Source organism: Phacochoerus africanus, chromosome 6 (assembly GCF_016906955.1).
Source record: "Phacochoerus africanus isolate WHEZ1 chromosome 6, ROS_Pafr_v1, whole genome shotgun sequence".
NCBI lineage: Eukaryota > Metazoa > Chordata > Mammalia > Artiodactyla > Suidae > Phacochoerus > Phacochoerus africanus.
Genome location: NC_062549.1, coordinates 111943604 through 111957739, shown reverse-complemented (window position 1 = coordinate 111957739; position 14136 = coordinate 111943604). Strand labels below are relative to the sequence as shown.

At 39.0% G+C, this 14136-nt stretch overlaps 1 protein-coding gene across 1 annotated transcript in view; it reads right to left on the bottom strand.

Annotated features, from left to right (window-relative positions):
- LOC125128742 (calcium-binding mitochondrial carrier protein SCaMC-1-like) overlaps positions 1 to 14136 on the bottom strand; it is a 54706-nt gene that overhangs the window by 15226 nt on the left and 25344 nt on the right. Inside the window, 3 exon segments of the mRNA XM_047782916.1 lie at positions 8190 to 8262; positions 8455 to 8546; positions 10631 to 10738. Coding sequence (XP_047638872.1) covers positions 8190 to 8262; positions 8455 to 8546; positions 10631 to 10738 — 273 coding nt within the window.

Genomic DNA, 14136 nt, shown 5'->3' with positions numbered 1-14136 from the left:
TTTACACATGATTATAAAGAATTATACAGATTATACAGAAGCAGGTTCACTTTACGCGGTGGTAACTGAGCTCAGACTAACAATTTATTCCCCTCTGTCTTTGGCACATTTTAGGCCCTCTGTCCACACTGACTGTTGTCTCTCTAACATGAAAAGAAACAGGAGATAAACAGTACCCCTAATTTGGTGTTGCCACAGCTGTGGTGTAGATCTCAGCTGTGGCTCAGATTCAATCCCTGGCTGAGAACTTCCATATGCTGTGGGTGCAGTCATAAAAAAATAAAATAAAATATGTACAAAAAATAAAATTAAACAGATACCAAAAAAAAAAAATGGTACCCCGAAGTCTGTGTCTTAGACCTCAGATGGAAAGAACCTTGAAGGTGAAGGAGATGTCAGGCTTAAATACTCTGCCTGCAGAACAGTCTTTTGGAAGCTGGGACCCTCAAAGCGCTCCAACACCAGGCAGTTCTCCCCTGTGCCTGCCAGGTACTACCTGGTTCTTTCCTTGCTAGACAATGGCTTGCCAGGGGAGACCACTTCTGTACATTGCAAAAATGATTTAGAGCATAAACAGCATAACAGTTGTCTGTTTTTGAAGTCTAAGTGTGTCTTTCAAACTCCACATGTATTCTCTCCATACTGAACAGCTTAATAAACTAAGGCTTATATGGCCTTATATATATTATGAATCGGTTTCATCTTCCTTATCTCATTTGGTTCTCAAAATCATCCTATAGATAAGATTTATAAAAGGTAATATTATTGCCCCCACTTAAAAAAATTGGAATCTGAGACCCAGTGTTTAACTGAGTCTCCAAATATCAAAGGTAATGAAAGAGACAGGACTGAACTTGGGTCTTCCTAGATCAAAATATCTTTACTACCTACTTCAACACAATACACTATTTCCCTTAAAAATGATAATACTCCTATATAAGGCTTGTAGTTTTCAAAATACTTTCATACTCATTATCTCCTTGAGCCCTACATGAGCAGGCGAATGGCCACAAGGTGGAAAGACATGAGACCGTGAGTCTGGATGAGGTGAAGGGTTAGAACTGAGACTTGTGCCTAAAGCTGTAAATCTCAAAGGGCTGGATCTGCAGATGCAGAGTCAGGTTCCCTGGGCCACAGTGAGGCTGTTTATATACAGCTGCTGCCCACTGAGAGCACCCAAGGTGGGACTAGGACAAGGCAGAGATGGACACTCTGAACAGCTTCAGGGGAAGTCCATCGCTCTCGTTTTACTCATCAGGCCACCACAACCATCCCTAAGGATAACCAATCCTAATGAAAAATGGAGGTAGAAAACCGTGCATTGATTAACTCCCTGTAAAATTACCAAGAACTTGAAAAGTTCTTTATTTAAGACTTTTTACACATACCTACAAGAGATTTACTAATATTTAAAACTGGATCACTGACAAAATTAGACCCTAGCCTAGAAATGAGGGGAACAAAAATCATCTGTTTCCTGAAGTGTTTACAGACCTTGAGAATCTGTGGATGCTTTTGGGTTTTGCAAGGGTATATAACCACCTTTCAGCACGTGCTGCAATTTTCTCAATTGCTCTCTCCAAAGTGAACGGAATGATACACTAGCTTTTTAATATGCAGTCTGAGCAGAGTGAGAATACAAAGTTCTCAGTGCCTTCAGAACACAGGCTTTGCACAAAACTAGAGAAGCCGGTGCTCTGCTCGAGGAGGCTGGAAATCTGAGGGCTTTCCTGTTTTCTTCCAGGGAACAGCAAGTAAATTCCTGAAAGGCCTCTGTGGTTGTCTAGAGAGTCAAAAATTTCAACAGGCACTTAATCCCAAGCATCTCCAGCTCATCACTTCTGCTACGGTCCTTTCTCATCTTTAATTCCTATTTGCCAAGTCTTCTCTGTAACTCACTCCTTCACCTATCCAATAATTTTAGTTAAATCCTACAACATGCTACTAACCCTCCAGAGACCACAAAACAGAATTTCACTAATCTGTATCACAGTTCTGCAAGGTAACCCACAAAGGGGCTGATCTTTAAGCTCTAATGGTATCTGAAAAACTGTGCCAAAGGGTGCCTCAGCGTCGTATTCAATTTTTGACCCCGCAGATACTATAATACTGTCCAGTTATTTTCTTCTGTGGCAATCAGGAGCTACAGTTGCCAGACTCCACCACAGGTCACGGCAACCCTGGATCCTGAACCCACTGAGCCAGGCCAGGGATCACACCTGCCTGCTAGTCAGGTCTGCTACTGCTGAGCCACAGTGGGAACTCCCTGAGTACTTTCCTGATTCAAGAATTATAGAGAGCATTTTCATAGAGGCTGTCTCATTTAATCCCTACAGAAATTTGACAGGTCAATGTTGTCACTTCTGTTTTATAAATTTCATAAATGAGGAGACTACGCTATCAGGTCACAGAGCTGATAAGGGGAAATCAAGCTTGGTCACTTAATTTTAATAACCGTTCTTTCCCAAATTTTACCAAAAGGTTGTTCCTACTCCTCCATGTACAGAGGGGGTGATCTCTGCTGTTCTTACAGGCATAGGGGCACAGATGTTTTCAAGTATTCATCGTATTCATACAGTCTCAATTTGTATTCTATGTTTGTTTCTGTGCATGTTTTGTTTATCTTGTTTGGCTTGATTGTTTTGGTTTGTAATGATAATTCAAAGACCCAAGCACAATTCTGGAAATTCTCAGAGGGATTAACAGAACATTGCAGAGAAGACCACATAATCCACTCTAGGTTAAAAAAACCATATATTCTCAAATTTTAAGAAAGTTTCATCTTTTCAAATACACCTTTCCTTGAATAAAAGTAGCTAGAAGAAATTATGTAGAAATAATGGGTTGAAAAGGTGCTTCTACAACTACTCATTTATCAAAGGATACGACTACACCATTATATACTGGGGCAATTACTATGAAATGTAAAATCTGATGCTTTTGAAAAAATACATTTCGCAATGTCCTTACTCAGTGTGCATTTATTACAATCATGCAACAATAGAGAAATATGTAATGCCACGATGTTATGTCAAAAAAAATTTAACCATAAAAATAAGAGAATGGACGGAGTCCAACCCAAACAGGAGCAATGAATTTATTTTAATAGGATCATGGAAGCAACAAAACAAAAAGGAAAATATATACTATAATATTCGCTACTTTAAATTTCAACAAAAATGTAAGCAAATTTCTTTAAGGGCTAAATGAAATTGGTTATCGTTCACATAATGGCGGTACCACTTGCCAAAAAATACCACCGGGCTTGTGCCTAGAGAGATATTCTTCCTATATTGAGAATGAGTTTAAGTTACTCTAGTCACATTAACTAGTCATATAGTCTCAACGCCCTTATGACCAAAGGTTATATATTAAGATGGTCTACCACACAGATGTAAAGCCATAAAAGTGAAGTGACTGGCTGAGACACTAGAAGGCACTTGGCCCTTTTTTTGTTACCCCACCCTCACCTCGTGCTCCCCAGTCACTTCTCTCCTCAACTCTCATTTTCACAACAGTGCAATTAACATCTCAGTTCTCTCAATCTTAACTATACATCCGATTCATCTACGGAGCTAAAAACCCTGAATCCCCCGACTCTTCCAAGAATTATTAAATGAGAATATCCTGGGGTATAGCCCAGGAATTTTATTTTTTAAAAATTCACATGCAAGTGATTCTGATATGCATCCAGAGTTAAGAACCACGATTTCATCAGCATCAAGTTCTTTAGTTTTTTCAGACCCCACCCCCATGTGCTCTATAACTACACCCTCTATTTCTGTAGCTTTTACTGTTGCTTTCTTTTTTTTTTCCCCTATCTTTTTAGGGCTGTGCCTGCAGCATATGGAGGTTCCCAGGCTAGGGGGGTTGAATAGGAGCTGTAGCTGCTGGCCTATGCCACAGCCATGGCAACGCCAGATCCTTTACCCATTGAGTGAGGCCAGGGATCAAACCCGAGTCCTTACGGATACTAGCCGGATTCATTACCACTGAGCCACAACAGGAACTCCTACTGTTGCTTGTAATTCACAATAAATATCAGATATTGTCTTAATTCTTCTTTATGGGGGTTTTTCAAGTCATTGATGGAATAAAAAACTGGGAGACAAACATAAAGAGTAAATTCTTAATTAAAAAATGAAGTGGGAGTTCCCGTCGTGGCGCAGTGGTTAACGAATCCGACTAGGAACCATGAGGTTGCAGGTTCGGTCCCTGCCCTTGCTCAGTGGGTTAAGGATCCGGCGTTGCCGTGAGCTGTGGTGTAGGTTGCAGACGCAGCTCGGATCCGGCATTGCTGTGGCTCTGGTGTAGGCTGGCGGCTACAGCTCCGATTCGACCCCTAGCCTGGGAACCTCCATGTGCCACTGGAGCGGCCCAAGAAATGGCAAAAAGACAAAAAATAAAAATAAAAAATGAAAAGTTTGGAATGAAATGTTTAGAATTTGGGTAATTGTCACAAATAGCTCTGGAGTATGTTCAGCTCAATTTGGCTTTTTTTCCATTTTTAAATTAAAATATAGTTGATTTATAATATTATGTTAGTTTCGGGCGTACAATGGAGTTGCATTTTTTTTTAAGATTCTTCTCTATTATATCAGATATTGAATATAGTTCCCTGTGCTATGCAGTAAATCCTTGTTGTTTATTTTATATATTGTAGTGTGTACCTGTTAATCTCATACTCCTAATTCATCCCTCCATTCCCCCTTTGAAAACCGTAAATTTGTTTTCTATTGCTGTGAGTCTGTTTCTGCTTTTTAAATAAGTTCATTTGTATTATTTTTTTAGATTCTACAAACTAGTGATATCATGTATTTGTCTTTGTCTGATTTACTTCACTTAGGATGATAATCTCCAGGTCCATTCATATTGCTACAAATGGCAATGTTTCACGCTTTCCTATGGCTGAGTAATACACACACACACCCACACACACACACACCCCACACCTTCTTTATCCATTTATCTGTTGATCGACACTTGGGTTGCTTAGATGGCTTCCATGTCTTGGCCATTGTAAATAGTGTTGCTATGAACACTGGGATGCAGGTATTTTTTGAATTAAAAGTTTTCATCTTTTATGAATATATGTCAGGAGTGGGACTGCTGGGTCATATGGTAACTTTATTTGTAGTTTTTTTTTAAGGAAACTCCATGCTGTTTTCCACAGTGGCTGCATCAATTTACAGCCCCACCAACACTGCAGGAGGGTTCCCTTTTCTCCATACCCTCTCCATCATTTATTATTTGTAGACTTTTTTTTTTTTTTTTATGGCTGCACCTGCGGCACTTGGAAGTTGCTGGGCTGAGGATCAAACCCACGCCTCCGCGGCAACCTCAGCCACTGAAGTCAGATTGTTAACCCACTGCACCACATTGGGAACTCCTATTTGTAGACTTTTTGATGTTGGCCATTCTGACCCATGTGAGGTAACACCTCATTGTAGTTTTGATTTGCATTTCTCTAATAATAAGAGATGTTGAGCATTTTGTCAAATGCCTGTTGGCCATCTGTATGTCTTTAGAGAAACGCCTATTTAGGTCTTTTGCCCATTCTTTGATTGGATTTTTTTGGTTTTGTTTGTTTGGTTTTTGTTTTTTGTTTTGGGCTGTGCCCATGACATATGGAAATTCCTGGGCCAGGGAATGAACCTGCACCATAGCAGTGACCTGAGCTACAGTACTGACAGTGCCAGATCCTTAACCTGCTGCACTACCAAGGAACTCTTGTTTTGTTTTGGGGGGAGTTGTTTTTGTTTTTGTTTTTTTAATATATTGAGCTGTTTGAACTGTTTGTGGTTTTGGAAATTACGCCCTTGTTGGTTGTATCATTTGCAAATATTTTTCCTAGTACATAGGTTGTCTTTTCATTTTGTTTGTGGTTTTCTTTGCTATACAAAAACATGTTTAAGTCCCATTTGTTTATTTTTATTTTATTTCTTTTGCCTTGAGAGACTGATCTAAGAAAATATTTCTGGAGTTCCCATTGTGGCTCAGTGGTTAACGAATCCGACTAGGAACCACGAGGTTGCAGGTTTGATCCCTCGCCTTGCTCAGTGGGTTAAGGATCTGGCGTTGCCGTGAGCTGTGGTGTAGGTTGCAGATGCAGCTCAGACCACGCGTTGCTGTGGCTCTGGCGTAGGCCGGCGGCTACAGCTCCGATTAGACCCCTAGCCTTAGAACCTCCATATGCCGTGGGAGCGGCCCAAGAAATGGCAAAAAGACAAGACAAAAAAAAAAATATTTCTACCAAGATGTCCAAGAATGTTTTGCCTATGTTCTCTTCTAGGCATTTTATGGTGTCATGTCTTATATTCAAGGCTTTAAGCTATTTTGAATTTATTTTTGTGTATGGTGTGAGGGAGTGTTTCAACTTCAATGATTTATATGAGGCTGAAGCTTTCCCAACACCACTTGCTAAAAAGAATGTCTTTTCTCCATTGTATATTTTTACCTCTTTTGTCAAAAATTAATTGCCTATAGGTGTGGGTTTATTTCTGGACTCTCTATTATGTTCCATTGATCCATATATTTCTTTTTGTGCCAACATCATGCTTTTTGATTGCTGCAGCTTTGTAGCTCTCTCTGAGGTCTGGGAGGGTTATGCCTCCAGCTTTGTTCTTTTTCCTCAGGACTGCTTTGAAAATTCTGGGTCTTCTGTAGTTTCACATAAATTTTAGGGTCATTTGTTCCAGTTCAGTGAAAAATGTCATGGGTAATTTGATAGGGATTGCACTAAATCTGTAGACAGCTTTGGGTAGTATGGCCATTTCAACAATATTAATTCTTCCAATCCAAGAGCATGGGCTACCTTTCCGTTCCTTTGAATCATCTTTGGTTTCATTTATCAATATTTCTAGTTCTCACCATATAGGTCTTTCACTTCCTTGGTTAGTTTTATTACCAGTTTTGTTTTGCTTTGTTTTTTGTCCTTTTTAGGGCCACACCCGCAGCATATGGAAGTTCCCAGTCGAGGGGTTGAATTGGAGCTGTAGCTGCCCGCCTATGCCGCAGCCACGGCAACACCAGATCCAAGCTGCATCTGCAACCTACACCACAGCTCACAGAAACACCAGATCCTTAACCCAATAAGCAAGGCCAGGGATCAATAGGCGGGTTAAGGATCACATCCTCATGGATACTAGTTAGGTTCTTAACTCACTGAGCCACAACAGGAACTCCCTTGATGTAATTTTAAACAGGATTCTTTTTTTTTTTACTTTCTCTGACATTTCATTGTTAGTGTAAAGACATGCGACCTGTTTCTACAGGTTAATCTTGTATCCTGCTCCCTTGCTGAATTCATTTATTAGTTCTAATAGGTTTTTTGTTTTTTTTTTTTGTGGAGTCTTTGGAGTTTTCTATATATAATACCGTGTCATCTGCACATAGTGACAATTTTACCTCCTCCCTTCCAATTCGGATACCTTTTATGTCTTTTTTTAAATCTGACTGCTATGGCTAGGACTTCTAGTACTATGTTGAAGAGAAATAATGAGAGTAGGCATCCTTGTTTTGTTCCAGAACTTAGCTGGAAGACTTTTTTAGCTTTTCACTATCGAGTATTATATTGGCTGTGGGTTTGTCACAGTTTTTAATATGCTGAAATATGCTTCCTCCATACCCACGTGGTAAAAGTTTTTATCATGAATGGGTGTTGAAACTGATCAATAGCTGCTATTTCTGCACCTATTGATATGATTTTTCGTGTGTTGATGTGATGTCCCACATTGACTGATTTGCACATGTTGAACTAGCCCTGTGACCCTGGAATGAGTCCAACTTGATCACGGTTATGATCCTTTCAAAGTATTGTTGGACTCAGTTTGCTAATATTTTGTTGAGGATTTTGCATCTATATTCTTCAAAGATATTGGCCTGTAATTTTCTTTTTTGTAGTGTCTTTGTTTTTGGTATCAGGGTGATAGTGGCTTCATAAAAAGTCTTTCAATATTATTACCAAAAACCAATTCACAAAAGAGAACACTAAACAAAACATTATTATTTGGATAGCAGACAACTTAGCATATAAAAAGAAAAGCCAAATAAAACAATGAAATTCGCTACTTGGTTAGAAACGATATTTCATGAAAAGTCCTTTATCACCAGATTTTTAGAATAAAAACTACTACTGAACCAAATTTTCAAATCTAACACATAATGTCGTATTATGAGAATAAACTCACCTCATAAACAGCACGATCTATGCCTGCATGAGGTATAATGCCTAGCAAGTCAGGAATATAATCTTTGCAAAAGGTTATAATGGAGTTCCCATCATGGCACAGCGGAAACAAATCCAACTAGGAACCATGAGGTTACAGGTTCAATCCCTGGCCTCACTCGGCGTGTTAAGGATCTGGTGTTGCTGTGGCTGTGGTGTAGCTCTGATTCGACCCCTAGCCTGGTAACCTCCACATGCCGCAGGTGCAGCCCTAAAAAAAAAAAAATGTTCTAACACCTTGTTTCAGAAGCTTCTTGCCACAGTCAATAATCCCTGAATATTCTCCAGTTCTACCTAGAGCCAGCCTGGTCTTTAGAACCTAAATGTGAAAGAATATAATAAAAATATATTGACCAGATTCACTCAATTCACCTAGCAACCCAGTAAACTGTATTCTATCACAGTGTTTGCTAATTATCACAGAAATCAAAAAAGAAAACAATCTTAAACACAATTTTAACCTTTCACTGACTCTTAATTATGAACAACTGATACAGCACAGAGGTTTTAAAAAGTTATTTAAACAGGAAAATATAATTAATCATTTGCGACTTTGGTTGATATACCCACTCAAATTCCTTTAATGTGCTATAAAGCAACATATCTAAAATCATTTGAGATAATATTACTGCTTTAAAATGAAGCAACTATAGCCAAATCCAAGCTTAAAAAAAGGACATAATCATGGTAAAGTGAGGAACCAATATGGAAAAAACATTTTATATACGCTTAAAATACATACCCTGGGAACTACTATAATAGCAAGGCCTATAATTTAACTATAATTTAATATAACCTGGGTTCCCTTTGTGCTCATAAAGTAATAATAGGAGCTATGGGGACAATATAGGCTCTAGCAGACTGTCTGTGATCACTGCCTATGCTCACTGTAGCTCTCCTGATAGAACTTCACTCCTTGTCCTTTTAAATTCCATTTATCTGATTTAAGGGAAATCTGTCTACACTAAGAGAAATCGCTCCTTAAAATAATCAAAGACAAGAAAAGCACAAACTGTTTTGAGTGGGCAAACTGTGTGCCCTATTAGAGTAGTTCAGCAGGAAGTTTGTTTTATGAACTTGTCTATAGAACCCAATACTTCCTGTGATCCCATTCTTAAAACCCTATGCCCTCTCCAGGGCAGTGCACACGCTTCTTACCCAAGAAAATCTTTTCTGTCTGCTTCACTGCCATTGTTTTCCCTCTCAATTCCTAAATTAATGTTTTCTCAGAAGTTTAAAAAAAAAAAAGAGTTTTTTTCTAAGCAATCTCAAGGCTTTAACTAACACTTCTTTGCAGATGACACATAAAGATGTGAAATCTCTCAAGTCTCAGTATTACATTTACAACTGCAGGAAATCATAACTTAGGTGTCCACCAACAACTCAAATTAAAAAGGCAAATCTGAACTCATATCTCGCAGAATCCGGGTCACCTCCTCCATTCTCCACCGCTGTTAGAGGCTTAACTCAGGCGTGACTCCCCTAAACACCTGGGCACAGCACCCACAGAGCTCTGCCATCTTCCTTTCCCTCCTGTTTTCCACATCACAAGAGGTCAGTTCTCAAGACAGCGCTAATGTGAGTCAGTTTCCCCCAGTCAATGTCATCTTTCAAGCCCCTGTTATCACTTCCATGAATGACAGCAACATCTTGTATGAAATCATCTCATTTCTCTAGTCTCTCCTGCTCTAAAAAACTTTACCAGGATTATATTTTAAGCTCCAAAGTCTTTAAGGCTACTTTTTTTTTTTTTTTTTTTGGTCTTTTTAGGGCTGCACCCATGGCAAATAGAAGTTCCCAGGGTAGGGGTCAAATCAGAGCCATAGCTGCCAGCCTACACCACTGCAACATAAGATCTGAGCCACATCTGCAACCTACACCACAGCTCATGGCAACACCGGATCCTTAACCCACTGAGCGAGGCCAGGGATTGAACCCGCAACCTCATGGTTCCTAGTAGGATTAGTTTCCACTGCAGCACGACAGGAACTCCCTACATTCGGATCTTTGCTACTGATGCACATAAATTATTTCCCCTTCTGGACTATAAACTCCATGACCAAAATGCCTGACTCATCTCTGGGTCGAAAGAAGTACCTTAAACTCTATGGGTGTGCAATACAAATTTGATTTGATTAATAATTGATTCTATCAATTAAAGACTCAATGAATGAAATTATCTCTCTTCCTTGTACATGGACAATCTACCTTTACCCTAAACCAAAAAAAATAAAAATAAAAAAATCTACTAGGGCCAACCGACACCTAGTATGAGACAAATTTTGGAGCTATAAAGCTGTTCACAGTAAAAAAAAAAATCCTGATCTAGGATTCATTTATTTTTTAAAATTATAATTTGCATTATGAGTATTACTTTAGGTAAATTTTTATAATAATATATACCTCCATGGAGTAAATACGGGTCTGGGCAGTTGCACCCGCCAATGAAGGAGATATAAATCTTTCAATAAGTTCTACTTTAGCATCATCAAAACTAAGCCATTTTTTATACTGTATAAATAAAAATATTGAAATGTCTAAAATTACTGAAAGGGAAAATATTGTTTCTAAGTTTATAACATTAATTAGTAATAAAAATCATTTGAAAAAGTATTCCAGATACCCAAAATCAGCATCTAGCAAAATATTTGATTTTAGTTTTTATGCAACTAATTGTCTAAGATAATAAGACCTCCCATTTGCCCATTTATCCTCCTTTTTTTCCCCCTGCAGAATAAGTTAGCAACAGTAAATCATTTAAACTATTGATGAATATGGCATTTCATAAAAGGCATGCAAATGACACAATGCAAGTAGGGATTGTATTTTCTCTCTCTTGAGCCCCACACCGTATACATGGGAGGAACTTAATATTGCTTGGTTACTGGTTAATCAGGAATAGTAACAATGTGAGAGGCTCTCTTTGTTACAAGGAATGACAGTTTCCTGTAGTTAGCTCAGTAACTGGGAGGTTATCGAATGACACATGTGAAAATCAGGAAATGAGAAATATCAGCCTCAAGGTCAGGCTTCACGGGAACTAAACTAAGTCAAGTTTCATGGAGATTGAAACTGGAAACTCATTTGGGATCCAAGAGAGAGAGCCTCAGCAAACAGACTATCTTGCCACTTCCCGGGCAAAATGTTTTTCCATTTGCCTTTTCTGGTGGTCTTTCATCAATATGCTTCAGCCACTCTCTATGAACTAACTCTCTGGTTCTCAAATCAGTAACTTTCCATCAAAAAAGTGTGATGAGTTCAGTTAATACCTCAGAGACTGCTATCCATGCCCAGTGCCATTTATCTTTTTCTTCCTTTTAGAAACACAGCTGACTCAGCCACAAACTATACTTTCCTCTTCTTCCTTACAGCTGGGTTATGTAGCTAAATGGCTAATTTTGACCAATACAGTGTGACAAGTTGAACGCACAATTTCTGAGATGTCTCCTTAAACTAAACTATCCTAAACCCCTGGAAAATGGTAAAGACGGATGCATCCTTGGAACATATATATTGAAGATGGCAGAGCTGTACTGCTAGCCTTGGACCACTGGCTCTATCTTATTTAACCGACTGTATTTTGAACTCTCTTTGTTACAACAGCTTAGAAAGAACCCTAACAAGTACAGAAATTGGTTACTAGGTGGAGCGTGATGCCATAACGAAAACCTAAAATATGTGGCACTGGCTTTATTATTAGGACACAAATATACAGTCTAAGAAGGTGATGCTGTGTGGAAATGTTTGATAAAACTGCCTCCTATGATAACTTAGAAGGAAGACCCTGTGCTTTTTGAGCCTGAAGTTTTAGGAAAATTGACTGTAAAACCTCAGAATGCCAGGGTATATTGCCTGCTCCTTGCTTCTTTTAGCGAGATTTCTGAGACATGAACTAAAGCATCTCTCTGCTTGTTAGCCTTCCGGCCTTCTCCAAAGCCAGTTTGCAAGCAGAGGTGGAAAGGAATAGAGCTCTACAAAGGAGTATCTTTTGCCTGGCTTTATAGTCAAGAAATGTGGAGCTTCCAAGTTAGAAAACCCACCTGCTTTTGTGCTCCAAGAGAAAGAAATGTTTGTCCTAAAGGGTTTGCAATATTCAGACTAAGGATGTCATCTGTTAGGCTACAGGTTCGGTTGATATCAACATAGCCTACCATAAACATGAGAAAGCAAAGGAATGAGCACAGGGGCTAGAAAATAAAACATCAAGAGAGATGTTTTTTGGATGTGGTTACTTCACCTGGTATTGACTGGAAGCAGAAAGAAGTACAGGAAGTTTTTGAAAGAATTGCATTGCTTGAAAAATCCATGAGCATAGCCTACAAAATCCTATATTTTATCCATTGTTAAAGCAACCCTGAAGCCTCCCAAACCTAAGCAGGCAGATAGCTGGCCACAGCAGATACCTCCAGCCCTGCATCACTTCAGGACAGCTCTGCGATGGCTCACACCAGCAGAACCCCATCTAAAGCAAAACTCTTTCATTTCTGCTTTTCTGCCTTAGGGCCTTCTGCAAAGCTATGGGGCCTGGATAACCTAGCAGTCTGGGAAAGTTATTAAAGTCCTAAGAGCATTTCTCAAATACCTGGTAGATAGATGTCTCAGCTCCCTTTCTCAGACAGACAATTCTGGGAACTATTCTGTACACTTCTTAGAAGTTTCAGGAGAATCAAGCCCCTACTGCCTATAGCTGAAATCTCATTTATGTACCCCTATATTGACTTTTCTTTGTTCTGTGTCTCACTGTCCCTGCTTCCTCACTTCTGCTTCTACCCAAATAAACTAGCTGCAACCAGACTCTGCTTTGGGGGATTCCAAACCAAAACAGTTGGTATCACTTAAAAGTGGTCCTATGTACCAATTAAAACACAGCCAAAGTGGATCAAAAACCAAGATCCAAATGTATGTTGCCTACAAAAAATCAAAAGTATAAAGACACATAGATTAAATGTAACTGAATTGAGAAATATATACCATGCTAATAGTAATCAAGAAAAAGGGGGAGCAGCTATATTAATTTGAGGCAAAACTGACCTAAGAGCAAGGGAAGTTATCAGGAATGAAGATAAAGGACTCAATTCTCCAAAAAGGCATAATAATTCTTAAGTAACAATCCTGATAGAGCTACAAAGAGAAGCAGATAAATCCACTAATCATAGTTGGATACTTTAACACCTTCTATTAGAAATGGACAGCTCAGAGTTTCTGTCATGGCGCAGCAGAAACGAAACCAACTAGGAACCATGAGGTTGTGGGTTCAATCCCTGGCCTCGCTTAGTAGGTTAAGGATCTGGCATTGCCATGGCTGTGGTGTAGGCTGGCTCCGATTAGACCTCTAGCCTGGGAACCTCCATATGCCGTGGGTGCATCCCTAAAAAGCAAAAAAGAAAGAAAGGAAGAAAGAAAGAAATGGACAAATCCACCAAAGCAATCCTGAGGAAAACAGAGCTAGAGGAATCAGGGTCCCTGACTTCAGTCTATACCTCAAAGCTATAATCATCAAAAGAGTATATAGGCATATACATACTGTCTATGAACAGTCATATAGATGAATGGAACAGGATAGAAAGCCCAGAAATAAACCCACACACATATGGTCAATTAATCTGCAACAAAGGAGGCAAGAATATACAGTGGAGAAAAGACAGTCTCTTCAGTAAGTGGTGCCAGGAAAAATGGCAGCTCCATGCAAAAGAATGAAATTAGAACACTCTCTAATACCATACACAAAAAATAAACTCAGAATGGATTAAATTTTATGACCAGATGCTTTAAAACTCTTAGAGGAACACATAGGCCAAACACTCTCTGACATAATCCACAATAATATCTTTTCAGATCCACCTCCTAGAGTAATGAAAATAAAAACAAAAATAAACAAATGGGACCTAATTAAACTTGAAAGCTTTTGC